Source organism: Aythya ferina (genome assembly GCF_964211825.1).
Source record: "Aythya ferina genome assembly, chromosome: 2".
NCBI classification, from domain to species: Eukaryota; Metazoa; Chordata; class Aves; order Anseriformes; family Anatidae; genus Aythya; species Aythya ferina.
The window spans coordinates 116,162,968-116,190,721 of record NC_140297.1 but is presented as its reverse complement, the minus strand read 5'-3'; the positions used below and the strand labels follow the sequence as shown (position 1 = coordinate 116,190,721).

Genomic DNA, 27,754 nt, shown 5'->3' with positions numbered 1-27,754 from the left:
GAGCAAGCAGGTGGAGATTCAAAGCTGCTCAGCACAACAGGATGAAATTGAGCCTTATGGATAAAACATACTGTGAGATCAGAAGGCTACAAAAAAAACAAACAACAACAACACAAAACCACCACACAGATAGGTATTTTGTCCATCTGCACAGTATACGAGAAGTGTCACCTACCAAGATAACAGACAGCCATACCCAGAGTGGGAAGTCAGATCGTGGCATCTGCCCCAAGTCTGAGCATATCTGAAACCTTCTTTTGGTCTACTTGAAAGCCTCATCCCACCCCGGCGTGATTCCTACCCCCTTGTATCAACAGCAGGCATACTGAGACACTCGGTAACAGCTTCTCGAAAGAAGGAGGTCATTCAAGACAATCAGAGCACGGACAGCAGCACCCAGACCTTAAAAGAATAAGATTCTTTGTAGTTTCCAAGCATTGTTCAGCTGCACAGATAACCCGCGTTTGTGGAGTCACGCAATATGAAATTTTCATTATGTGCACGGCCAAGCTGTCCTCTGTAGTACGATGTCTTTGATAAGATGCAAGGGTGCTTGGTTTCAAGATATTTAGAACTGGAATAAGCCCTACAATAACGTGCTGCAGGGAACAACGAGCCACTGAAAATGCCTGGAGTAGACAGATATCACAGTGAAAGGAGAGAAAAAGGGAACCTGAATACCTACAGTAAATATAATCTCTTTGTGGCAAGCAGCACAAACTCACTATTCACCCCAGCACTGCTCTTCACAAGAGGTTAGTGAGGGGTAAGAAAAAGAAGCCACCTTTTAAAAAATAGATTGTCACCTATTGTATAGATCTTTTCTTTTTTTTTAAATAGCCACTATTTCTGTCATTTCGTCTTAAAGCAAGCACACATTTATGCCGCAGAGAAAAGAATTTCCTTTGGAGTCTTAATGGCTTGCAGTGATCCTCAGTCTCCCTTCCAGAAAAATTCACCGTCATTTTTTCATAGCGCACAGCAGGGAATCACTTCTCCACAAGCTGAGGTCTTCCCCTAGGCAGCTGAGTGCCACAGCGTCTGATCCCTACAGCACTGGTTTCCCAAGCACATTTTTAGGGCATGTACAAATATGTTTAAGCCCTGTGAAAAAAATAAAATACCAGAGGATGCCCTCTTAATCCCATAAACTTTAGCCTTCATACACAAGGCCCGAACTCTTCGTAGCCAATCTGTGGGTCAAAACTATCTTCTAGCAAAGTCTGCTTTTCAACTGCTTACAGAAACAGCAGCAGTGGCAGGGTGAAAGGGAATCCCACCAAGTACAAGAAAACAGACTCTTGGAGCCTGAAGCAGGGAGCTTACAAAGAAAAGTTTGGCCTGAAGGTCAGCTCTGTGCAAACGACATTTTCCAGATCTTAACTGTGATAGCATTTCTCTTTTACCCTCCAAAGTTATCCTTAGAAAAATAATCATCAGAAATTTAAAGCCTTGAGATAATCATAGCCAGCATCATTTCAGCATTACAAATTACCAAAAAACAGTCATGTTTTCACTTTTTGCCTTTCCTGCCGACAACCTGAAGACAGCCAGCCCAAGCCTGCACCCACGTCCATGCCTTCCCAGGGACCAGCTACATGTACCTTCTGCCCTCCTGCAATGGCCAAGAGCTCGGACAAGAGCTCTTTTTGCTGCAGGATCCCAGAGCAAAATCCTTTCCCTGCTGACCCTGGACACAAGCCTCTCAGTGTCACTGGGGTGGGACTGCGCTGTGACAATGCAACTCGGGGCAGCCGGGGGAAGAGGGCAGGAAAAACACAGCACAAAGCTCGCTCGCCTCTCGCTCTTTGGATCTTGCTTCTTTTCATCTGCAGCAGCCCGCTCTGAATTATGCAGTGTTACATAAAGTTCATTCATTTTCTTTCGGATGGTGCTTAGTACTCTTTCAGCAGCTTTGTGTTTGAGCCGTCCCCTGGAAATATTTAAGTTGTTTATATGTTGGAAAAATATTTGCTTCCTCTCAGGAGTGACAGAATTTTCATTTTGTACTCTCTTTGCCCAATTAACATAACGATATTCACCAGCAAAATAGCGAAACACAAAGCTGATTCAAACAAACTTGGAGGCAAAGGCCGTCTTCAAAATGGCCATCTCAGAAACTTATCTTGGCATCCAAACGAATAACCTGGAACCCAACTGTACAGTCCTAAAATTTCACCTGAAAAACAGCAGTTCACGTATTTATCATTTATAGACAGATAGGTAGGCACTGCTGCCTAATTACTTCCAACTGTACCTTCATGTAGCACAAGAGAATACTTCCTCCCAGTCCTCCCTTATCCCATATCATCAAGAAAAATCCTCCCTTCTTAGCAGAGGACCAAATTTAGTGCACATAAATATTTCATAACTTCATTCTGTCAAGAAATCAAACTGAACTACTTAAGGGCATTCTTCCAGGAGCTGCACATCCAGACTCGAAGTATGAAACTGCATTCATCATACCCATCCTCCCCCTTCAAGCTGAAAGGCCTGAAGGTGAGGCAACGGTGAAAAAACTGAGATCTTGCGTGCATATTATCCAAGAACATTACCCCTACACTGCTAAACTCCGTTAAGTATGGAAACACCACAGCAAGGCTGGCCTCTTCTTAAGAAAATATGTCTCCAGTTTTTCAGTCCCTGTCTACACCCTGGTCCTCCACAAGAAATAAGTTCTGACTGTCACAAAACCTCACCATGACTGAAACAACCAGTCTCGAAACAACCTGCTGCAGCAGACAGGGTAGCCAGCTACAGCACCGAAAGGTGACTGAAGACAGACATCTACAGGTGGTTTGACTTCCAACAGCACCGAACACTTGCAGCGTCCGCTGGTCTCAGCAGGAATTCAGTGCTTAAAGCACAGACAAGGCCACTTCCACACAACTAAAACTCAGGTGTGTTGGTTATCTGCAAGCTGTGCCTTCAGCAATGTGGAGACCAGGGCTGTACCCCGACAAAAGCCGCAGAAGACACTACTTTGTTAATAGGGGTAGCCCTAAACTGCTGAAGCATTGCATGACATGCACCTGGAATGGATTTGACGTGTGTTTCCTTCAGTACTGCACCAAGCAATTCCCAACTTGTCTCCTTTGGGACACTATGCGCTGACTCGTGGCTGCTGCCTCTTATTGCCAGACAGCCTCCTTTGGAAATGGGAAAAGCATCCCCTTCGCACCACCGAGACCACGGCGCCTATGTTCTCTACGAAGTATTGATTTGTCTGCCGTCTGTAGTCCCTTGGGTTATAAAGGTATGTCTGTACAAGTAGGTAAAAGCAGACCCGGGAACCTCTGCCCATGCTCTGAACCGGCCACACCTCGGCCAGCTCCAGCCCAAAGCCAAATGTCACGCTAGCTCCATGCTCTATCCTAGCAGGGCTTAGCATAGGGTCAAACTTCATTCACAGGACAGCTCACCAACAGCTGCCACCCGTCTGGCCATCCCAGGACACAGCCAAAGAAAGCTAAGCGTGCTTTAAGCGTGGCACACCAGGAGCAAACAGCCCATACACAAGCTCAGCAACATCGTGTCTCGGTTCAGAGACATTCCTCTCACTGGGTCTGACACTAGACCACCCCCCCCCCAACAAAAAAAAAAAAAGGCCATGTAAGGGGCAGAGGGGAGAAATTCCTCTCCTCAAAACCCACACAAGGCTCTTCCAGGTCCCTCCCAATGAAGGGATTCAAGAGGAGTGGGGAGACTGGGAAGAAGTCTAAGACACAGAGAGGCAAATTAATAAGTCATCAATATACATACACCCTGTCAAAGCCTGAATCACTGCCAGGAATCTCAAGCGAATTGACAGCCTGAGTGCAGTGACTGGAGGCCATCTTAGCTGTTTCCAGTGACAGGAGGTTTTACCAGGAGGTCCTCCTTGATACGGCAGCTTGGCCGCTATTGCCGGACAGCACAAGCTCACCGATGTGCCAAAACAGCCGGCTGCAGTTGAGATGGCAAAGACGCCTTCCTTTAACCTGCTCCCGAGCACCAGCTCTGAGGAAACACCAGTACTGCACAACCCAGGGACAAAGTCACCAAAGCCCTGGCTGGGATCGCCCACGGATGACGGGAGCTGCAGGTAGGCAATAAACCAGCCCAGGGCTCGCTGGCACAGCGGGCAGCAACAGGGGACAATGCCCACACTCTCCTGTCACTTTGCAAATGAAGAGAAAACTTTATCAGGGAACCGACCCACGGCAGCGGGCACCGACAGGGCCACTCCATCGGGTACCCCCCATTACCAAACCCGGCCAAAAATCTCGGTTTTGAGTTATCGTCAGCTTTCTCGCAAAGACGGGAGGGCCGGAGGGGTTTTGGGGAGCCGCCACGCAGCGCTATCGCCAAGCGGCCGTCTGAGTTTTTGGGGAGAGCCCCCCCAGTCCCCCGGCCGGGCTGCTTCCTAAAGCAAGCACCCGGGCTGCCGGCTTACGTCCTGGAGCAGCGAGAGAGACACACGCAGACTTGGAAACTGCAGGTGGGCAGCCACGCCACCGCCGACAGAAAGTTCCCGGGGGCTCCTCACGCCGCCCCTGCTGCTTTACAGCCTCCCTCGGTGCGGGATCTGCCGCCCCCCTGCAGCATCCCCCGTGCAGCACGGCGGCTGCCGGGCACCGCTGCCCCCCGCTGCTCCCCCCCGGCCATCTCGGTGCCCGATCCCGATCCCGATCCCGACCCCGGCGCCCCACACACCGCTGTCCAGCCGGGCGAGCTGCGGCAGGCGGTAGGTGCTGACGAGCAGGTCCAAGGGCACGGCCACCGCGCTCCACTTGACGTCCTTCAGGCTGAAGCCCGGGCAGGGGCCGGGGTCCATCTTCCCACCCGGAGCAGGGCGGGCAGCGCCGGCGGGACGGGAAGGAAGGGAAAAAGGAGTCGGGAGTGGGGGGGGGACGGAGCTCGCCTCGCTCAGCTCCGCTTGATGCGGGACATGCCGGGCTAGGGGAAGGGGGAGGCCGGCCGGGCGGCTGCCGCTGCTCCCGCCGCCCCTCGGCACCGGCTGGGGCCGCCCGCTGCCGCCGCCGCCGCCGCGCCTGGCCCAGGAAGCGCCATCCCGGCACTGACTAATCAACAGGGTGCGAGCAACGCCTGCGCAGCTGCCGCTCCTCCCCGCTCCGAAAAGGAAAGGAAAGGAAGGGAAAGGAAAGGAAAAAGTGCCGGCCCGGCCGCACGGCGGGGAGCGCGGATCGCCGCCGCCGCGCTGAGCCCAGCCGAGCCCAGCCCAGCCCTCTCGCTCCACCCTCCGGGCGCTCCCCCGAGGCGCAGCCCCGCGAGTGCGTGTGGGGGTGGTTTTGGGGTGTGTGCGAGTGTTTTCGGGCGATCCCAGCGCAGGTCGTGGCCTCCTTGGGGCTGGTGGAAAGCCCCCTGCACGCTCGCATCTAGCAGATGAAGCGCGTTTCAGGGCGATCGTGTCAGGAGCGCTGCGCCTCGTCGCCTGGCTGCTAAGGAAATTTAGCTGCCTGGTGCAGGAAGTTGACCTGTGAGATTCACCCTACCTTCAGAAAAATCCAACCACAAGCCAACCTTGATTGCTAGTTTAGTTTTCACCCATGAACCAAACGGATATTGCAGGTATGAAGCACAGAGGAAGGAGCATCTTTGGCTTCTCTGTACCACTATTACCGCACGTGCAACTATTAAACATATTCCCTATTTGATGCTCTTCAGGCCATAGGGAAACTGAACACCAGCTGCTGGTTCTCCTTGCAAGGTGGCTTACGTGAAGAGGTCTCACAAAGCGCTCTCTGTCACCATTTTTTATTGCCATGCAGGATCCCCAGCAGAAACCGAGGGTACTTAAACAGGAGCGAATAACTCACAGGTGGCTACCCTGTACTGTGTTCAAGTTTACTTTATTCACTTTTGTGTCAATGCTATTTCACGGCAGTAAAACACTGTATTTAAGGCTATACATACGTATACATTTAATGGCTCTAGGTGAGGCTGTACCACTGACTAGAAACGGCGCCTCCCAGTGATTTGCAAGACGACAGCAGGCATCCCCAGCTGAGGTCTCTCTCTGGGATCCATCTCCCGTGGCACCTCTCTCCAGGATGGCTGGGTGAGCTCATGAGGAGCCGTGGCAAGCAGCCCTTCAGCCACCTGTGCCTCCTCATACCCCTTAGTAAGGGGCTGACTGCCACTGCCTGCTTTGTGGCGCCGGGTGCCAGCATGAGGAGGGCCAAGACAGATCCACTCTTGTTCTGGTCTGCTGCAAACAGGCCTCAAATGGACTGTGGAAGCCGGAGAGGATGACACAAGCCCAAGTTAGCTTGCTTTAAATGGGTCTGGGTTGCTTTGAACTGCATACTGATGTGGGCCTGTACTTCAGCTATGCAGTCTGTCTCTGGGATTTCCCAGCCCTATGAAAAACCTTCATGCTCTGAACTCAGTCATGGTGCTGTTAGATCCTACTTACCAGAATTGCTAGCTTTAAAAGACAATGTGGATGATTTTTTTTTTTTTCAAAGTCGATTCCTCTTTATGAAGTTTGCAGAATGCTTTGAACTCCTTCAGTGAACTGAGCTATTGAAGTGCAAAGTGATATAATAGCTAAAAGCACTGCTGTTGAAATATGGAAAGCCAAAGAATGGTTTTGACTTGTTCAGGTTTGATGAGGTTACTGGACGCAGTGTGCAAGGTAAAGCAGATCAGGTCAGACTGGGATTCACCAGGACCTGGAGCACTAGTCTGTCGAGATGTGTTTCTAAACGCCATCTTAGCCAGCATTAATTTCAGGATAGATATGGCCTCGCGGCGTATGCTGCTCCCAGGCATCATGCAGTTCTGCTATCTGGGAAGAAACATGTCTTTCACACCTGAAACAGTTACTGCTGATTTTTCATTAAAAAATCGTTCCTTCTTCTTCGGTGTAGTCACACGTCTTTTAAGCCTGTCTTCAAATATAACCCTGTTTGTGTTTTCCCTCACCAGTGGAAGGATAGCCTCCTCTAACCCATTCCATTGGAGCAAGACACATTTTTTTAAGTGCAATTTCTAGATCCTACCTAAATTTCATTTAGTTATTTCCAGGCAAAGAGACATCACAAAGCCTATTATTATTTAAATGTCTCACTTGAGCTCTTAAATTGACTTTGTAATGTGTCCTATCTGTACTATAGCTGAACCTTTTTGAAAGATATTATTGCACACACAGTATTCAAATCACAAGAACATGCGAATCTCAGACTATTTCGTACTTTAACTGTACCTTATGTATAATTAACACTTTAGATATAATCATTTCTCTGATGTTTAGCGATGCCTCAGTCCTTTAGTATGATCTCTTACTAAAGTCTCCTCCTGTGCAAAATACTAATGAAGCCATCAGGCCTCTAGAGAAATTAATGTTAGCAAATCTGCTTCAGGATCAGGGCCTCAGTTACGCAATATCATAATTTTTCTGCATGGTGTTTCAGGTGGCATTCTTTTTTTTTTTAATGTCTACAGGAAATTGTAGCCATAAAAGCGTAAGCATAGGCAGGGGGACTCAGAATAATTCCTAAAACTAGTCTTAAATGCATTTTGAATTGATTGGGTCTCATGTTGATTTAATAACACATTTACGCAGCAGGCTGCAAAATCCCCAGTATATTTATTCTATTGCTAATAAAATGATTTTTAAAGCACTTCAGATCATCATCAATTCATATCTACGCTAACATTTGAATTGGATGTGTATGAAAAAAAAACAAAAAACACCAGTAATTTTAGTATGAATCTGCTAGTTTGCTTTACACTGTAGAATGCATACACCAAATAAAATTCTGAGCCTTATACAGTATGCCTCATCTGAAGCCATTCTAGTCAGCATTTCTTTAAACTCCCCCATGAATTGGCATTCCTTCTTCCCATATGTGACTTGCCTTTATATGAATGGTCTAATTTTCAGAATAAATATTTACAAATCCAGTGGAAAACAACAGGAGATGCAGTGATCATTTCAGAATCAGATGCTAAATACCTACCTTTCTTTCAGGTGAGGGGGGAAGTTGAAATAATATATTTGGTACAGGTGACATCTGTGCATCTCACATTTTCAAAGAGAATGCAGTTCCTGCCTTAGTGGTAAAATCCAAACAATCTTTGCTTGTGCAGGGTATTGTAAGGAGATCTGAGCATCCTGGAAACATTTTTTGTTGCCTGGGAACCTAACTATCTGCACCTCCCTAAGGTGGGCCAGCGACTGGATAGTACCTAAGCCACAAGTAATAGAAAACGCTATAAGAAGGCGTAATGTATAGAAGGAATTCCTATTATACAGAAAAGCAAACAAATAAAACCCTACAGATCAATCTGACCCCCTTCTATATATTTGTTTGCACTGTTAGGAAAAGGAGGAGGAATTAAATAGAGACCTAAACACGGAGAATCAGTAGCAAAATTTGTGTGAGTTCAGGACAGCGTAAGAGTTTTTTCAAAGGTCCACTGCTGAAGGCAACACTGCACAATTTGGTAAACACACAGGAAGGTGAGGAAGTGAAATAACAGACTAGCTTGGCTGAATCATACAATCTTCAGTGACATGAAAGAAGTAAAAAGTAGGTCAAATTACATATAGAACATGTACAGACAACACAGAAAGATAAAGTCCCAAAATGTTAAACCATTGGAATTAAAAGCTAGCAAGGAAGCTGGAAAATGGCATAGTGAGAAGACCAGGGAAAAAACTGTTCTGGAATTCCAGAGAGGGAGAAATCTATTTAATCATCATCACCCAATCACTGATGATGCTGAGACACCTGTATTCCTAATGTTATTTTTTAACCTTGGTCTTCAATTTAAGAAAGCAGATGTGATTTCACTGCTAGCACTATTGACAAAGGACTAAAAGCTTAGGCAAGGAAAATGAAGAAACTGCCTGGAAGATACTTAGATAAGTTAAAGCTTTTTGGATAGACTGGACCTGATGAAATTCCCTTATGTTTCAAGCAGTGTTAGAGCTGCAGCTTGTTTTATCTCTGAGAATAAAGAAGAATGAGGGAGGTTCCAGAAACAAACAAAAACAAAACTGATTTGGACAGGCAATCCAACCATTTTTAAGCATACTGAAAGTAAAGCTATAAAATATTAAGCTAGATACATAAAGATATAAAGATATAAAGATATAAAGATATAAAGATATAAAGATATAAAGATATAAAGATATAAAGATATAAAGATATAAAGATATAAAGATATAAGTAGCAGCATGGGTTTGTCAGTAACAAGCAAGAGCAGATCAATCTAGCCCACTTCTACCAGATGGTAACAGGCTTCATGGTCACGGATAGGCTGGAAAAAGTGAGCATCATAGGGTTTCATATAAGTTGCTCTTACATGAAAGGGAAAAAAAATGGTTTAGAGAAATACATCATTTGAGTGCAAAATGATTGGGAAATAATTGGTACTCCCAAGCTGAAAGGATGTTTTGAATGGGATTTCATGGAGATCCATCTTGAATCCAGAGCTACACGGCATTTTCATCAATATCTCGGATGACTAAACAGAATGTACTTATTCACATGCAAAGACTGTATCTACAGGAAGAGGCTCCAGCTATGCTGGCATACAGCATTACAATTCAGACGGATGCTGGCAAATTAGAGAAGCTGAAATGCCACTGAATAAGGAGAAACAGAAGGTTCTACACATCCAGAGGAATAATCAACTGCATAAATACCAGGATGGAAAAGCAGTCCTTCCGAGGAGAGATTACGGATCACAAGCTGAACAGTTAGCAGCGTTAGGCTGTCTTACATTATGCTGATGCTGGAATGCAGAAGTAGGTGTATCAAAGATAAGATAACGAAAAAATCATTTTGATCTCTCCAGCCATTGTTACTTAAACTGGAATAGTTTGCTCAGTTTTCAGTCCTGCACTCCAGGATAGTTGAAAACCAGCTCGAAAATAAAGAGGAGAGCAACAAAAATTGCAAAAGATTTAGGAAACCCATCCTACAAGGAAAGGTCAAAGGGACTGGTGTTCATTGGCCTGAAGAGGAGAGAGAGGGCAGACAGAGGTATTTCATGTACGTAAAGAGGAAAGAGAGAACGAACTTGCTTTCCATGTCTACCAGTTAGGTTAGGTATTAGGAAACTTCCTGCTTGCAAAACCAGTTCAGTAAGGATTGTACATTACTCAGAGGGACCAAAATCCCCGTCACTGCAGGTCTTTAAACATCTTCCTGCAATACAGCAGGGACAGCTGATCCGCACTTGAGATAAGAGGAGGAACTAGACAGCCTTTCAAAATCCCTTCCAGCACTATTTTCTTCATCTGCCCTGGCTGTAACTAAGGCAGGGATTATCCTTTGTTCTTTGTTTTCAGATTTTGCTCTAAATACTAGGTTTAGCGACAGGCCATGAAGAGTAGTCTTAGGAGCAGCTGTAAATACGTAAATCTTCTTGTCTTTCATGCCCCTTCTGCAAGCCTATAAACTGCCTGGTGGCACAGTAATTTAACAGTACGCATACTAGATCCCATGTGCTTCAGAAAGCAATTGCCATTTAAGCTCCCTGTCTCGATACCAAATTTGATTGGAGACAATCTGAAGACAGCCTTCAAAAAAGAAGCCCTTTCAGAAGGGTAGTGGCATTCCACAACTGTAAGCCGATGGAGTTTGTTATCCCAGATGTACTGGGATGGCTCACCACACAACCTTGCACACCAGTATTATCCATTCACAAATGGTGGTAGAACAATTACATTTAATAATCATCAAGATTCACATCTCCCAGACCAAAAAAAAAAAAAAAAAAAAAAAAGACAATATAATCCCAACACTTCTTCAGATTTCCCAGCTAGCATTTGCTTTGTGTGTCTCCAGAAGGTTTGATTTGTGTTCGGTTTGCTTTTAATTAAAGAAAAAGAAAGTGGCATCATGATTCTGCCCTCATTCAAATTTAACTAAAATGTGGTATCCTCCCCTGAAATTAAAGCTATTATACACCAGTGTACACAGATCCACATGAGCAGGATCAGATCCCTGATGTATTTATACTTTACGAAAATAACATAAATACCTCACATCAAACAAACACTGCATACCCTTTTAATATAGTGATCATTTATGACAAAAGAACTTGGAAATAAAGGTATGCTGCTAAAACCTGCATAAATTATTCAACAGAACAATAAGGCAAGATAATTATCACTGGATTCATTCAATTGTTCCGTGTTTTCTGCTTTCCAAAGAAGGTTCTGCAACATATAGAAATTGTTTATTCTTTTATCTCAGCCCTCATCTTTGCAGTCTCCCTGTTCAAGGGTTTTCAAGTAACACATACATTTCTGAAATGGACAGAAAAGAAGCCAAGCAAAAAATTTTCAGAAAATTATCTTAGGAGACTACACTAAATATCAGCTGCCTGAAAAGATGTTATCTTGTGAATAGCATAAGTGAGTTCTTATACCAAAAGCTTGTCTGTGTGATGTCAATGTTCATTACATTACGAATCTGATATAAATAACACAAAAAATGTTAAGGTAAATGTTTTTAATACAAGAAAATTAGTGCACTTAGATTTCATTTGTACAAACATTTGTATGCAAATGCAGTCCTCCTGAGATGCATCTAATAATTCCAAAGTCAGGTAATTGTTTTAACTTTATATTAAAACTATGAAAATATAATATAAATGTGTCAAAACATTTGGCAGCAACATTTGTGTAATAAAAAGGATGCTTAAATACTGTGTTCTGTGATTACAGGCTCCCTTTTACAATCTTTTATGTTCCTTTGCAATAGTTAATATTTTCTGAAGAGGAAATGAAATAATAAACAATATTTCAGAATGCACAGCAGGTTCTCTTCTTACTTTCATTTAGATCCACAACATCTAAGTCATATAATACACAGGACTTCTGTAAAACAAATAAAAGCAAACATTTAATTAAGATAACTGCAGTACAATAGTTGAAAAACTTGAATTTTCACATATTTTAATATGCAAAAGACTCGATGGGGTCACTGGATATATTTTTCCTTTAAATGTTTAAATAAAAGATTGGAGTTTTCTAATAAATTAGAGGGAGACTGATGCCCATGCAAGTCACAGCTCGATGTATTTAAATTCTATAGCTGCCTCAAAGGTCTCTTCTTATTCTGAAGGTGACAGAGGATAGAAAACATCTTTTGAGGAGACACTACATACCATATGAGCTGATCCTGTAAATTTTTACTCACGTGAATTATTTAAGAGGTACAGGTTCTTCTGATGACTGCACTGATTTTCACTGATTTGGTGTTAACTACCCTAATCTTTGAAGTATTGAGCATGAGGTGCAAAAATCCAATTGAAAGGAATAGGGAAATATGGATCAACAGTACTCATTAGAAAAAGGCATAGATTATTATTTGTCAAAAATGGTATTGAACTGGTTTGTGAAATTCACTACAGTTCTCTACTTTGTTACTTGTGTTTTTGTTTTTTTTTTTTAAACAAACAAACAACCAAAAAAAAAAAAAAAACACAAACAGAAATGGCTCCAAATGGAAGCAACCTAGTCTTTATCAGGATAGAAGCATCAAAATAGCACTCCACCCTTGTAAAACATTTATTTACAGATTGCAAAAGAAGATTTAAAAAAATAAAATCAGCAAAACCAGCACTCTTCCTTTCGGCAATAAACTTAACTAGATAATTAGTGCTGACCAGAGAAACAATCAAAACCAGTTGTGCAATAGAGTACTAGTAAATGTTGCAACTTTGGACTCTAAAAATATGAATATTGAATCCTGAACTCACGGACAAAGACATTGAGATTACTGTCACATGCTTTGAAAAAGGAAAAGTCCAAACTTTTCTACTTGCCATTCTGCTGTATGCTTCTTGGCAGGTTTACCCAGTGTATAATGATATACAGAGAAGTAAGCGCAACCACTGGAATCACTGCATTCCTCTCTCAAACCAAACTCAACAGCCATAAACAACCATTTCTCACAATAACAAGAAGGTTCCAGAAAGGACAGATATCTGAGCTGGAATTCATGAAATTCAAAGAACAGGAAAAAAAGGAAGAAGAAAAAAAATTGCATCATGTAAGACAATGGCAGTCATGATTTACAATCCAGAAATTCCACATACAGTGTCACAGAGCAGGCTGACTATATCCAGAAAAGTTCACCGAAAATTATTTAATTGAATCAAAATGAGGGGAAAATAAAAGTTTCCTCATGTTAAAATAAGTACTATTCCCCTATAGCTGAGAATATTTAACACTAACTAAAATTCCAGAGAAGATGCATAATTTTTTTTTTGTTTGTTTTCTGCTATGTAGGATGCTTGAATACATACAGTGGCGATTAGGTCTTGTGCTAGGTGGAGACTGTATTTGAGAGTTTTCATGTGTAGACTGTAAAGTATGAAATCCTTTTCAAAAGAAGGAGCAAGGCAGAAACTAATGTAACCAACCATAAACTTGTCACCTCAAGAACATGACACCACTCTGGTTCAGAGATAAGATAGGGAGAAAAAAAGATCTGGAAGATAACAGTACAAAAAGAAATTTAAAATGTGCTCTGTTGAGAGCAAGCAGTAACGCTGAGTGTTGATTACCGTGGACATAAGCTAAGGAGGTTTCATTTCACACCTTTCTCTTTGCAAGGAAAAAATCAGTCTAGGTAGTAAGAGTGTTCCAGAAAAATAAATATTTGAACAATTCTACTATTCAAGTTTCACTTATTTAACTTCAGAGGAAACAGATAATTTTGAAGTGTTGAGGGTTATATCTAACTTCATGCTTTCAGTTAAAGGGCAGTGATTTGCATATTCCTTAAACACTGAAAATGCTTATTTGCAAATATTGTACTGCTGGATAGTACTTTTGGGTGGCCAGTAATAGGTACAGCAAGGATCCTCAGGTGATTAATAATGTTGAAACCTATTTCACAATGAAATTGTTCATACCACCTGTAAAATCATTATCTGATAGTAGTTAATCAACAAATTATCCAGGACAGAAAGACAAGAATGGCCTCTCCACCAATAAAGAAGAGGTGACAATTTTGTTTTAAAAGTCATTGAAATGTTGAAGACTTTAAGGATCACTTCAGTTTGATAAGACTCGTAAAAGATCTTCATCAAGCAGACAAGCTTGGGATTCATTTAAGCAAATATGCTAGGCACACATTTTAAAAGTACATATTCATAACCCAAAGAGATACGAGTCCTGCATGAGGAGCTGAAGCAGAGACAGTAGTCCTGCGTAGTGCTGAGATCCAGTCAATCTCTGTGAGAGGTGCGGCACCCTCCTCTCATGAAATTAAGGAGGGCAGGTATGCAAATTTCCCCCATCTCAGAGAACAAGGCAAGCAACATTCCTTGCTCTGGGCTCCCTCCCTCTCAATACATCCTCCTAGATCACATTTCAGCTCAGCCTGTTGAAACTCACTTCCCTACAAGGAAGCCAACAAACAACAGAAAACAGTGAAAAGGTGAGAATAACCAAAGCGGTATCGAGAAGCTCAAGTTTCTGCTGCAGCATCTTGGGCAGAACAAACTTTTGAACATACCACCAAAGAAACAGACGCCATTCTACTCCACAGTGATTTCAGTAAGACATTGAAACCTACTGGTACAAAACACTAGTTTTTCCTGCTAAATACCATAGCAGACATGTCTCACCCAACAGACAGGCATCTCTTTAAGTGTTTTGAGCTCACTGCCGAATCAGTGGAGAAAATCAGGCAGAATCAGGTGCTGCCCGCAGCCATCTGTCTCTCCTCACTTGCTCTAAGCAGAGGTTGTATCACTCACTGACTTACAGTACCTGACCTCGCTGGAAATCTGCTCAGATTAACAGTGTTAAAACAAGTTGGATTCCCCTACTCTTGGCAACAGTTCTTGATATTTTTATGCTTTTTTAGGTATTTTGGAGACGGGGTTCACCATGGGTTTGAAGAATGATACCATTTTTCAACATTTCAATGCCTCTAGTGTGTCTGTGGAAAACTATTGGCTTTAGAGAAACAAGGACAAGGGGGAACAGGCTAAAATTGTGCCGGGGCGGGGGAGGGTGGTTTGGTTGGATATTGAGAAAAACTTCTTTACTGGGAGGGTTGTTAGGCATTGGAATCGGCTGCCCAGGGAAGTGGTGGAGTCACCATCCCTGGAGGTCTTTAAAAGACGTTTAGATGTAGAGCTTAGTGATATGGTTTAGTGGAGGACTGGTTAGTGTTAGGTCAGAGGTTGGACTAAGTGAGCTTGGAGGTCTCTTCCAGCCTAGATGATTCTGTGATTCTGTGATACACAGAAGGGACTGTAATTGAAGATACTATTACTTGTAACTTCTTGAAATTCTGACAAAGATTGGCAAAGCATAGCAGAGGACCTTGTGCAATGAACTTCATTGGACTTCTGCACCTACACAGCCAAAAGAGAGAGCTCAGTTGTTAAGATCTGTCCTACTATCTCTTTAACCTGTCTTTTCTGCAATTCTAGATTTGAAATTGCTTGTTCAAAATTCAAAACAGTCATCTCCCAACAGGAAGGGCACAAGCAGTATCAGCAAGAGCTGGAGATATGTTAGCAGGGAGAGTGATCAATGTTGGGGCAGGGACAGGAGTAGGAGAGGACCAAGAGAGGATAAGACACAATGGGATTCCACTTCTGCAGAACACCTTCAAGAGATGGGAATGGAAGTCCTTGTTCCCAAATCCTACTATTCCACAATGTCCAGGACACATCTAATCCACTGGCAAAGTGTGGATCTCTATCTCCCTCTTCTGTTAATAACACATAGACTCTAACAACATTGTACTGCAATTATTTCACAAGCTTAAGAAGACAACTATGCTGTTACTCTAAGAAACCCCAACCCTACTGATATCTGTGTAAGGATTAATATCATCCAACCTCAAAAGCCCTATTTAAGAGAGCAATCAGGTTGCAAAGTCACGATCTTGCAGAAGCAACAAATTCCAGAAGTAAGCCAACTGTGTAACTTTACTTTGGTTTACTTGAATTTATTTAACTTCAATCATATGAAACCATAAAGGCTGTGATACAGAGTCCTCTACAAAGTCCTCAATGTAGAGAGAAAGGCACCTCCAGAACACAATTATATCTGAAGATGTATTTCATTCCATTGAATATAGATGATTTGGCCTTTGAGCAACCTGGTCTAGTGGGAGGTGTCCCTGCCCATGGCAGGGGTGTTGGACCTAGGGGATCTTTATGGTCCCTTCCAACCCAACCCTTTCTGTGATTCTATGATTCTAGACTACATCAGACTTGTCATTTCAACTGCCTAAGGTTGCTCACTAAGATGAATCTCATCCTATATGCTCAAACACTATGATTAAGATCCAGAGATTAAGACTCAACATTTGATTCACATGACCTAATTACACGTTACTGTTTCCAGAAGAATACCTGGCTCATTCAATGTTCAGAACAGACCTTTTTGAATTAAAGTAGGTGTAGAGCAAAATTAGTCCTTACATTGCTCCAATGCTATGTGAGTTGGTACCATTTATCCTTTTTGCTTTAATATCTGTACCATGGTTCCCATGTGTGCAATGCTGAATATACTACCTACTGTTACTAAGAAGGTTATGAAGATAAAAATCTAAAATAGATCTCAAATACAGCATTAAGAGCATTATGAAAAACCTCACAAAGAAATTAATATTCTGTGGTCAGTACAAGATAAATAAAGGGTAAATAAAGCCTTGGGCTTCGTGCATGACTAAGGATAATAAATAAACACTGAATGTGCACTGCTTGAGACACAGGGATCTTTAGGACACACTAACAATTCCCAGAATCTCAGCAATAATGAAGCCTGATTTCCTATAGATTTGTGTCCTGCACTGAATTAAATTTGATATCTACAATGCGAGCTCCAGCTGGAGTAGCTGGTCAAAGCATTTTTCAGTCTCTCTCTGTGTAGTTACCTCTGTCTAATACTGTATGAACTATTGCCGAAGACCTTCTTTCTGCAGAGTGCTCTGACTCTCCTTCACCCAGCACCTTATTTTCAAGGAAGTATAATCTCAAAAATCTTGTTGCCTTGGAAAGGAAACTAAAGAGATCAAGGAAGAATAGAGTTGAGGCCCACCACCTTTGAATATTCATCTCAAATTACATCTAACTGTTACACTTTCCGTGTTAACCTCAACAGCACAAGGAAAGTTCTTAAATGGGTTTTGGCTGTTCTGTGCTCAGAAGATATGTATTTATTTAATATAACATTAAAACAATCTTAGCAGTTGATCGATTTTGGGATGTAGGCAGAACATAAGTTTCGGATAGTTTTATAGCAGTCTTCAGAAAAGAGCAAGAACTGCATTTTTTTTCTTTTCTTTTTTGTTGAATACAGTTTCCATCCTTCTGCTCCTAGTTTAGAAAAATACCAACCACCACACCCACAAAGACAGAAACACAAAGGCTTGTTACATTTTTTTAAAAGCTAGTTGAAGAGAGTACTGCTCGTCAGCCATGAAACCAAACAACACAAAAGCGCAAATGCTAACTGCATTCTGGGTGGTATTTCGGGGCTTTGGTTGTTTTTTGAGGACTGACTCACAGGTACAAATAGTTCACTGGCAACCTGAAGAACTGTTAAGGAACAGCTGTCAGCAATTAATAAACAGGTTTAGGCAAATCTTAAACTTGCAAGAATTGTGAATAATAACAATAAAAGTTATTTGTCAACGTGTCTAAGCAAACCTCTGGAATAAGTTGTAAGTGCCATTAACATTTGTTTCCACTACAGCCTTTCCAATACAATCAAATCAGTTATTATTTGGGGTTTGGAACTAGATGATCTTTAAGGTCCCTTCCAATCCAAGCTGTTCTATGTTTCTATGACTCTATGTTTTTATTTTTATTAACTGAGAATGATTGAAAACTGAGTTAACTATTCTCAAAAATATGTCATGACTCCACACCTGGAACCAACGTAAGCTTTCAAATAATATCTGATTGTTTTAATGAGATTTTCCATGCAAATTAGAGCTGTGGGTTTGAAACTCATCAGAGAATGTTTTTCATGGATTATAAATATCTGAAAAGTTGACCAGTGCTTTAGCTATATGAATCACTGGGACATGGAAGTCTTCTCCCTCCCCTAAACCACATAAAAGTAAAGCCTCAAAAGAAGACATAGCATGGTCTTATGTAAGTAGTCTGTAGGCTTAAATCCACACTCTACAAATAGGAAAATACAGGACAAAATAATGACAATATAAATCTGCCCTTTAGGTCTGTCACATTTTAATGTATATATATATATACATTTAATTGGGAACTCCTTCGAACTGCAACTTGTTCTAAATTTCAAGAGAATAAAGAAGCTCATTACTTCTATATGACCTCTACATTTCCAGACATTGATCTTCCCCATCTACATGTGTATTTGCTATATAACTAGTTAATAAAGAAACGCCTAGATTGTAGATGGTGAACAAGAATGTATGTAGAAAATCCTAGATTTCCCAAGATTAATGTAGCCTACTACAATGGATCTGAAAATGGTCTATTGTCTGCCTGTCTGCCTGTCTTACTTCTGAATGGCCTAAGCCCACTTCCAAAAGACATGGCCATACTAGACTTTTTAAGAGAGCTCCTTCAAACAAGTTTTCTGGTAAAGCAACGGCATGCTTCCACTGAAGCATCTCATCAGTCTGGGATAGATGGTCCTACCACAGAAGTAAGCAAGGCCCTGCTACCTCAGATATATGTGTCTTGGGCCAAAATACTGTGCAATGATGTATCTCCTTTTTACAATCAGCAACTACGTATTTTAGCATTGCAGAATGGATGTATGACTGAAATCTCAGACTGGCAGCTATCATGTCATTTTTCACAGCTACTAGTCACACTTCCTAGCACATTTTTCCTTCTCCAAAATTTCATCAGTTAGAGGAAGTTAAAATTCAAGTAGTACATTCAGATTTCACAGTTGTGTGAACAAGCAAATTATTTTGTTGAACCTGAAAACCGTGATGAGACTGTATGGTAGATTTATTTATTTTTTCCCTGTGAATTCTTTCTTATCAGGCCAGTGGCAAAACCAATTGGGCTAAAGGAGTCCTTGTTTAAATCAACAAATGTCTTTCACTACAAATAACAAATGACACATCAAAGTAATGGCAAGTGAGGCCCCAACAGGGATTGCAAACATTTCTAGATGGAGCAAAATGTTACTACAGACAAACTTGACAAATTCTCATGGACATATTTTCCAAACACGTGTACACAGACTGTACAATTGTATTTTCAAGCAGTTCTAATTCAAGCCATGCTGGAGTACAATGGTCTGAATTTGTTTGCATGTCCACACTATAAGAGCCATGGATTTTCATGAAGATTAGTAGGAATACTAAAATTACAACTAAAGTATAATGAATGCAGACAATCTTGGAGTGAGAAATACCCAAACACCTTTTCTGCATGCTGCAGAGAACTCTCTCAGATCTTATCCAAATGCAATATGCAGAAATGTTAGCTTTGCAGATATTTGTCTTTGCAGCAGTTATGATCATAGCTATTGCTTTGTATCTTTCATGCTGCATACTAACAAATATACTATTTATTTACAGTAGAAAGTGTCTTTTTCATTTACAAGAAATTCAAAGTTATCTTGAGACTTTTTCTCAGCTATTCAAAGACCTGCCATTCTCCTCTTCTAAATGATATTTGGCAGTTGAGTTTCATTTTCATGCTAAGGGAGTCAAAATCATGTATTTTAAAAACAAAACAAAACAAAAACAAAAACAAAAACAAAAACAAACAAAAAAAAACACACCCACAGCTTGTGTTATTGTATATTGTATAGTAGGACAGGACCTTGATTTAGAAGCAGTCCAGCCCTGAGCTATTATTCTGACCATCCCCTATGGCTATTTAATCAAAACACTGCAACTTGTGACTTTGTCAGTAATTTTGCTCATTTATCTTTATTATGCCTTCAAGAGTATTCGGAATGGAAGGCTAGTTTTGTATAACTAATATTGGTGATGAATGGCAATGATAATGCATTGCATGAAGAACATCCATTAATGTCTAAAATAATATTCTACTGTCTAAAAATAAATTGCAATGCAAAACATTTTCATAGCTAATTAACAATAATTCAGTCCTACAAAAGAGTTTTGTATGGCAACTCTGAGTAGCAAGGACCTTTACACCAACACAAGCTAAGTGGTTAGAGATGCCAACTCTGACAGCTACAATATTGATTCTACCACTAATTAACTCAAATCTTTAAGTTCTAAGATCTTCAAAAGCACTAGTGTAAATCATCCAAACAAACAACTATGATCTTTGGATAAAACATTTGATTGCTGTACATAAAAGGTCTGCTCTTTCCATCTGCATGTGACCTCTTCACAGTATGCATATTCTGAGGAAACCTACAGAAAAAAATGAATCTTCCTGGCACAGAAGTGGAACTACAGTGTAACACTCCCCCCCCCCCCAAGTATTAACACTTCTGTTGAAGGAAACTGTGGGAAGGAAAACCACTAATGCAGATTTCCTGAATTTTCACCTTCTCCTTGAACAATATTATACATGTTTCCTTCTTCTGTTCTCTCCTCCCACAATTCTTCTTCCCCATATCCTCCCCATACGTCTACAGTTACAGGATCCCCCCCAAATATAACTACATAATGCAAAAACAGTCCTGGTTGTGCTTTGCTAAAGCTATCCTGTGTTTACAATCTTGTTTACCCGATCTCCCCTTTTCTTTCTGCTCAGCCTACCTTTTCCAGTATCTCCTTAGTCAAGAGTGAAAATGCATCCTCAATGTTCACATTATCTTTGGCACTGGTTTCAAAAAAGTGTATCCCATGTTCCCAAGCAAGCTGAAAAACAAATGTAGGCAACAGGATAAAGAGTCTTTAGGAAAAAATAAAATATTTACTGATACCAATAGCAATAGATATGTAAATGCTTCTGACAGTTTCTAACATGTTATATAAATGTTATATTTAATGTCATGTTATATTAAGTAAATGTTATATTAAGTAAATGTCAGCTCAGTGAAGTACACTGTATTCATTCTCATTTCATAAATTTCAGGTAAGTCTTAAATCAGTCTTCTTAAATTTCTCTATTTTCAAAACAACTTTTTGATCTATCTTGTAAATAAGAACAAACTGTAGTGGGTCTCTTCTCAATGTTTTGACTGATTTGGAAAATGAATCATCTCCTAGGCAATTATTTAGAGGAAATTAATGGAATGCCTGCAGAAAAGGATAGATAAAAATGTGACAAAAATGTATAAAAACAGTCATGATGAAATAAAAAAAGAGATGTAGCATTTCACTAAAGAGGCAGAATAGCACACAGATAACAGACACACAAAGAACTGATGTGTATGTGAAAATATATTATGGTAATAGGAGAACCAAGAAAATACTTAGAATAAATCTACAGTACAGATATTATGTTGGTTAATTTTATTTATTTATTTATTTTTAATTATTTTATTTTTATTTTTATTTTTATTTTTATTTTTATTTTTATTTTTTGTGTCCCCTCAATTCCAGCATACCTCTCTTACAGCTGGATGGATACATATTGGCATGAGGAAAAAGGAACTACAAAATTCAGAGCTTTTTAAGGTCCTGAACTTCTTCTAATTTATACTGTCAAATACATGGAGAAAAACAGTTGACCATGGGGAGAGGCTAAGTTGAGAATATTTGCCAGAAAAAAAAAATAAAATAATAATAAAAAAAAAACTTAGTAGAAGGCCTATTTTATTCCCTTTGCAATGAAAAATCTCTAACTACACATCTGGAGAAGGCAATCTCAGTGAAAGAAAATACTCCTACTGCTTATACTGTATACAAAATCCTGTAATTACTGACCACTTAATTTATTTGTAATGTTCTTCATTAGGATAAAAAGTCTAATGCTGGCAGTTATACTTGTGTTCAATGTGCTCTAGAGCTAACTTTAAAAAATTCAAAAATAAGGCATGAAAGCATAAGAATTGATATGCAGAATTTTAGTAATGTTATAATGAAGGCTATTTTAAAGGTGGAAAAAGGTTAGCAAAATGGTTTATTTTCCAAAATACTGTAATGAAATATAATTTTGAAAATGAAGAACATTTCTGTTTCTTAAAACAGACTGCTTCATGAGAGATTCGAAACTCCTGCTGACTGCAATGAACAGTTTTAGATACTGTAGCAACTTGTAGCAAAAAAATAAGATCACATTACTGTTAGCAAGTGTCAATGGTAAACAATGATTCATTATGGTTCATAAGGAAAAATACAGGTAGTTAAAATACTGGGCTAATAAAATGGGGAAGACTGCTTCATAATTTATAAAGTACATGGGTTCTACTATTAAATATTCCTTTTTTCTTTCTTGTGTCATGTAATAGACATCTACAGTCTACCTATGTAGAAACTCTGATAGACACACACCGTTTGAATCGCGGAATCACAGAAATCAGTTGGAAAGATAACCCCACTTGAAATGGGACTACTGCCCATATAACATAGGGTCAACCATAGCTTTGCCTACCTGACCCTTGAAATCCCCCAAGGATGGAGATTCTGCAAGTTTTCTGGGACGCTCTTCCATGGCTAGACCACCCTTTTAGTGAAATTGGTTCTCCTCATCTCCAACCTGAACTTCCCAAGCCAGGATCTGTGTCCATTGCCATTTGCTTTATTGTCTGCCAGTATTCAGAAGAGTCCTTTTCAGCCATCCTTTTAACTACACGTCAATTGCTGTAGACCAGTAACTGCTCCTCAGCATCCTCTTTACCCAGCTCCCTCAGCTCTCATGCGTTGCTTCCACTGGACCTCAGTTATTTGTCTGACCTTCTCTACTATCTCAGCATCATTCTTGAAACGGGGCAGCCCGAACTAACTCAACATTCCATGTGGTTTTGACAGCACTAAAAAGACAGGGGTAATAATTTCTCCAGATCTGCCATCCATTATCCTCCTAACTGTAGTCCAGCATGCTTTTTTGCAATGCGAGGATACCATTGACTTATATTTGAGCTGGTGTTCATTGTACATTGTCAGTGCTCTGAAACAGAGCTGTAATTCAGGCAATCACTCCCTGCTTGTACTGATGCCTGCGATTATTCCCTTCCAGGTGGCAACCTTTGTACTTCTCTGTACTGAATTTCATCAGGGTCCTAGAGAATTGAAGTTCTACCATTTGGTGTGCCGGTAACAACCCTAAATCTCATATCACATGCGAATCTCCTTCTGTCATCAGATCACTGATGTAGATGTTGAACAACCAGAGTCCCACCACAGACCTCTGATGTACTCTGCTCATTAATACCAACTACACAGCCTTCAATTACTACCTTTTGCATCTAGTCCACATTTCCTAGCTTTCAAGTGAGAATGCCATGCGAGGAAGTGACAAAAGCCTTATTAAATTCAAAATGTATCAAAACCACTGCTATTCCCTTATCCACATCCTCATTTCCTGGTATCATAAAAGGCAATCAGGGTGGCTCACAGGATTTGCCCTCTGTTGAACATTTCAGATCACATCCTTGTCCTTTAAATGGTTGGATAAGGATTTAATAAATCAAGAAGAATGAATAAAGAACACCGAATAGAGAAGATTAATCAGAGAATCACAGAATGGCTGAGGTTGGAAGGGACCTCTGGAGGTCACCTGGTCAAACCTCCTTGCTGAAGCAGGGCCATCTGGAGTAGGTTGCACAGGACCATGTCCAAATGGCTTTTGGACATTTTTGAGCCAAATGGCTTTTGAGCCTCTCCTCCAAAGAGGGAGACTCCACAAATGTATGCATTAATGTATGTACTGTTCCAATTCTACTAAGTATAGTGGCAAGCAAGTTGTCTACAAATGTACATAAATGAAAAAAAGCAACCCACACCATCAGCCCAGTATTAATGCAGCAGCAAGTATGAGCTTTGGCTAATCTACCTCAAACAACCTGGAAAGGCACACTCTAAGAATTTTTACCTTTTTTTTTTTTTTTTTTTTTTTTTAACTGTCAGGAATATCTTGAATAAATCTGTAAATAAAACTAAATACCAAACTGGTGGTGATAATGCTACTTGGAAACATTATTTTATATCATCCTTGAGAACAGTTTGGAGATCTCAAGTGAAATAAGCTCATGTCTCACAAAATAAATAAACAAACAAATAAATAAATAATTGCCAGTATCTCTTCCAAAGCTAAGTTTAATTCCAACTGTTTATTTCTTTTAACTAAAAATATGGTAATTCCTAGTAAAATGCTGCTATGATTTCTTAGTGTTGAATCACAGAGATTTGTCTGTAATATTCCTAGCACTGTGGAGTATTTTTTTTTCACGCATATTTACCTGTAAAATCAGTTCTGAAGTCAGGCACATGAAGAGCAAAAAGGAAAACAAACAAGCAAACACATTTGTCTATTTCTGTTAGAAAGATGTGACAAGAAAAATGGGCACATTCTACCAAATTATGTAACCTTCAGCTTTTTTACTTATTTTTCAATGAGAAAAATAATGTTATTGGTTTGGGGAAGAGGGGAATTGGAGGAGGAGCCCCAAAAAGGTTGAATTCAAACTTTTCTCAAAATGAATAAATAAAAGTTATTAATCTAAGAAAATACTTCATAGTGTTAAAATTAAGTATGTCAACTTATGAGTGACCAAAATGATACAATTACAAAAACAAGCTTTAAAAATATAATTTCTCTGTATTAAATTAGTTTTTACACGGGCATACCATGACCACTCAGTTATGACAGCTTGTTACGGAAATGCCAAAATCCATGGTAAGATTCCCGGAGAATCCTTTGATCTGTGCAAAATTCTGAGCAGAACAATGCTTACAGCTTATACTCACAGGGCAATAAGAAATATATAAGTGCGAATTATTATGTGGCAGAGTTTGCATTAAACCATTTTCCCCTCTTAATATGGTATTTCCTTTCTCGGAGTGAGAGAAGAATATTAGCTTACCCTCTGCTAATGCAATCTTTCTCCAGCTAGCTCAGTCAGATTCTCTAGCATTTTAACATCACATTAAAAGAAAAATAGTATAACTGAAGAGCTGCCTCAGAACACAGGAGAAATCTGGAAAGCAGACACAGTGGTGAGGGGGTAATGACTTGTTTCTCAACAAAAAGACTGCATTAAGAGAAATTTTGATTGCATCGTTAAGGATGCAGAAGTCAGAAAAAGTCATTGTTAATACCATATGCAAAACCCTAATACTGCCCTCTTGTGCACATGCATCCAGTGAGCCTTCAGATTTATAACATTGTATTCCTTGAGTTAGAGTATACATATATTTTTCAGCAACCTTTTTCCGTGTACACAGATACAGTACACCTTATGCTATTCTTTAAAGTTTCTTAATCTGGAATTATATAATTGGCAAGAAATTATCAGTGTTCTTTTCCTCAAACACAGTATAACCTGCTGACTCACCGTGCCTAAATGCATAGTAGAAGGGTTTGTTCCAACATACATACAACAGATGCATACAATTTTCAGCTGCAAAAATTACTGGTATATACTCCAAGCTAAACTGCAACATTAAGTCAGCACCACAGTTTCTTCTGCCACTGCATGCCTCCTGGATTTCCTGACAGGTTCTCAGTGACGGTCATTTGCCATCGCCTTTAAAACAGTACTCCCCACTTACCAGTTCTTCTTCTATAGTCTAAACTATATTATACTATAATTAAACTATAATCTCAGCTGTACAGCCCACACAATTAGAACTAGGAGGGTAGCTGGATGTCCTCTAAATGTATCTGTACAGTATTATTTAGAGCTATTTATAAACAATGAAGATCACAGTGCACAGGCTGCCAGAATAGCTCTTTACAGTCAGACTGTAGCAAAAAATCATTGATAAGTACATCAAGTACTATAAAAATGATGCAGAATGTACTTTGCATTATATTTTAGCATTCCACATTACAACAGTACTCTGGAAATGTAGATTCTAAAATCTTTGTAAATATAATTTGAAAAATACAATTTCTACCATAATGCCTGAAACTATTTAAGTTCATTGTAACTTTTAAAATAAGAATCAGTATTCTGAAGAGAGCAACTAGGAGATATTTAATGAATTTCTGTACATATATTTAAAAACAAACAAACAAACAAACAACAAAACACAAAACACAACGAATGACATTGTTCTTCTGGAGCTATTTCTAACAGAGTTTTTGGAACCCAGGAGCCTTTTATCACTTTCAGTGTAGTAGTTCATAGTCACATACTAAGATACTCAGCAGAAGAAAGCACCAATGATCAATGATACCTTTTCTCCTTTACGTTTTGGAACTACACGTTCAGACTCCTTATCACACTTGTTGCCCAACAGTATTATGTCCACTTCATCACCTGCTTTCTGAAAGAGAACCAGCATTAGTAAGTGTCATGTTAGGAAAAAAGCAAACAACGTAAGCCTTTCACCTTCAACTCACACTAACCTTCAGCACTATTCCCTTGAAAGTAAAGGCTAAATTCTGTCCTGACCTTTTCATCTGTGGAAACATTTTTCATGAGTTCACAGGATTCTGAGGAAAACATCAAGACTGCACGGAGCAGAGAAAAGCCGCTTACAAGCACAGGGCATAATTTGGAACATCTTTCAATGCGGTATAAAGTATATGGTGCATGGGTGCTGTCTTCTGATGAATGCTTGATCTTGAGGTTTTAAAGTGACTGGAAATGCCCCAAAGTCGCAGACACTGCCCTCCCTGAAGTAACGGGTTCATGGATTAGCATGTTAGTCAGGTCTACATCTGGCACTCAAAGGGAAAAAAGGAAAGAATTTGCTGCACCTGAAAGAGCACCTCTCTGTACTTCACTTTTGCACACAGACAGTAAAATTACATTCAAGGTGCTCAAACTCAACATAAAAGTTTGATTATTCCAAGACACTCAGAAGAAGGCAATAGATTTTTAATGAAGTAAAAATTTTAAAACCTCATTGATTTCAGAAGGAAGAAAAATCTAGCTTTTTGACCTTGCCTCTATCCTTCGTTCCACTAATCCAGTTACGTACATGATGACTCTGGATGCTTTACATCAGTGTTATTTTAAGATAAGCCACTGTAACTCTACATGACTGGAATAATGACAGGGAAACGGAACAGTTCAGCAACAGAATGTGGAAATTGCAAACTGACAGTTGTTGTGAAAAACACAGTATTTAAAACCACTTTTGATGCTTCAATGGAGGAAGCTGAGGGTCTTAGTCTAGAGACAATGCACATGTGATCTGATCCCATGACATATTCTGAAAGTAAATGCTCTCACAGCTCCTCTGACGATTCAGATAGTTTGATCTCATGCTACAGATCTCTCTACAAGGATGCTGATGAAATCTCTGATCCCTAATAAATTCTTAATTTTTATAATACTAATAAAGCCGTAGGGTGTCTCTATCTCTTTCAGAGAGGATTAAAACTAGCTAATAGCTTGAAAATTTTTCTGCGGAAAGACTGAAAGGAACAGGTATATGTAAGTATATTCACCTACCCAATGTGACAGAAGATGCCTCATCTCCAAATAAGCAACAAGAGAACACTGATAATTCATCATTACAGCTGCACTACAATTCCGGTATCAGAAGAAGCCAAACACTTTGAGCATTCACAACCACAATTCTCAGAATCTGTACCATAAGACAAAAACAAGCACAGACAACCCTCTTCCCCAGAGCACTCACAGCTGCACATGGACACAAGTACCCCCGACAGAGAAATTTAAAGAAAAATCTCTATTCATTAAAGGATGACAGAATCGTTATTTTTTGTCTTTTTTTCCCCTCTCTTTTACAACTAA

The 27,754-nt window shown here is 40.2% G+C and overlaps 2 protein-coding genes and 1 long non-coding RNA gene across 3 annotated transcripts in view; 1 reads left to right on the top strand and 2 right to left on the bottom strand.

Moving 5' to 3' along the window:
- Positions 1 to 6,398, bottom strand: part of GAREM1 (GRB2 associated regulator of MAPK1 subtype 1) — a 102,762-nt gene extending 96,364 nt beyond the window's left edge. The window contains exon 1 of the mRNA XM_084507571.1: positions 4,696 to 6,398. Within this exon, the coding sequence (XP_084363697.1) occupies positions 4,696 to 4,816 (121 nt within the window). The 5' untranslated portion in view covers positions 4,817 to 6,398. The remainder of the gene's footprint in view (positions 1 to 4,695) is intronic.
- The window catches only part of LOC311430747, a 39,555-nt gene continuing 15,630 nt past the window's right edge, over positions 3,830 to 27,754 (top strand). The window contains exon 1 of the long non-coding RNA XR_014689008.1: positions 3,830 to 4,084. This is a non-coding gene — a long non-coding RNA (uncharacterized lncRNA). The remainder of the gene's footprint in view (positions 4,085 to 27,754) is intronic.
- The window catches only part of LOC311430744 (ras-related protein Rab-10-like), a 30,999-nt gene continuing 14,255 nt past the window's right edge, over positions 11,011 to 27,754 (bottom strand). Inside the window, exons 4-6 of the mRNA XM_084507578.1 lie at positions 26,223 to 26,312; positions 20,694 to 20,795; positions 11,011 to 11,845 (exon numbers count right to left, since the gene is read on the bottom strand). Of these exons, the coding sequence (XP_084363704.1) occupies positions 11,771 to 11,845; positions 20,694 to 20,795; positions 26,223 to 26,312 (267 nt within the window). The 3' untranslated portion in view covers positions 11,011 to 11,770. The remainder of the gene's footprint in view (positions 11,846 to 20,693; positions 20,796 to 26,222; positions 26,313 to 27,754) is intronic.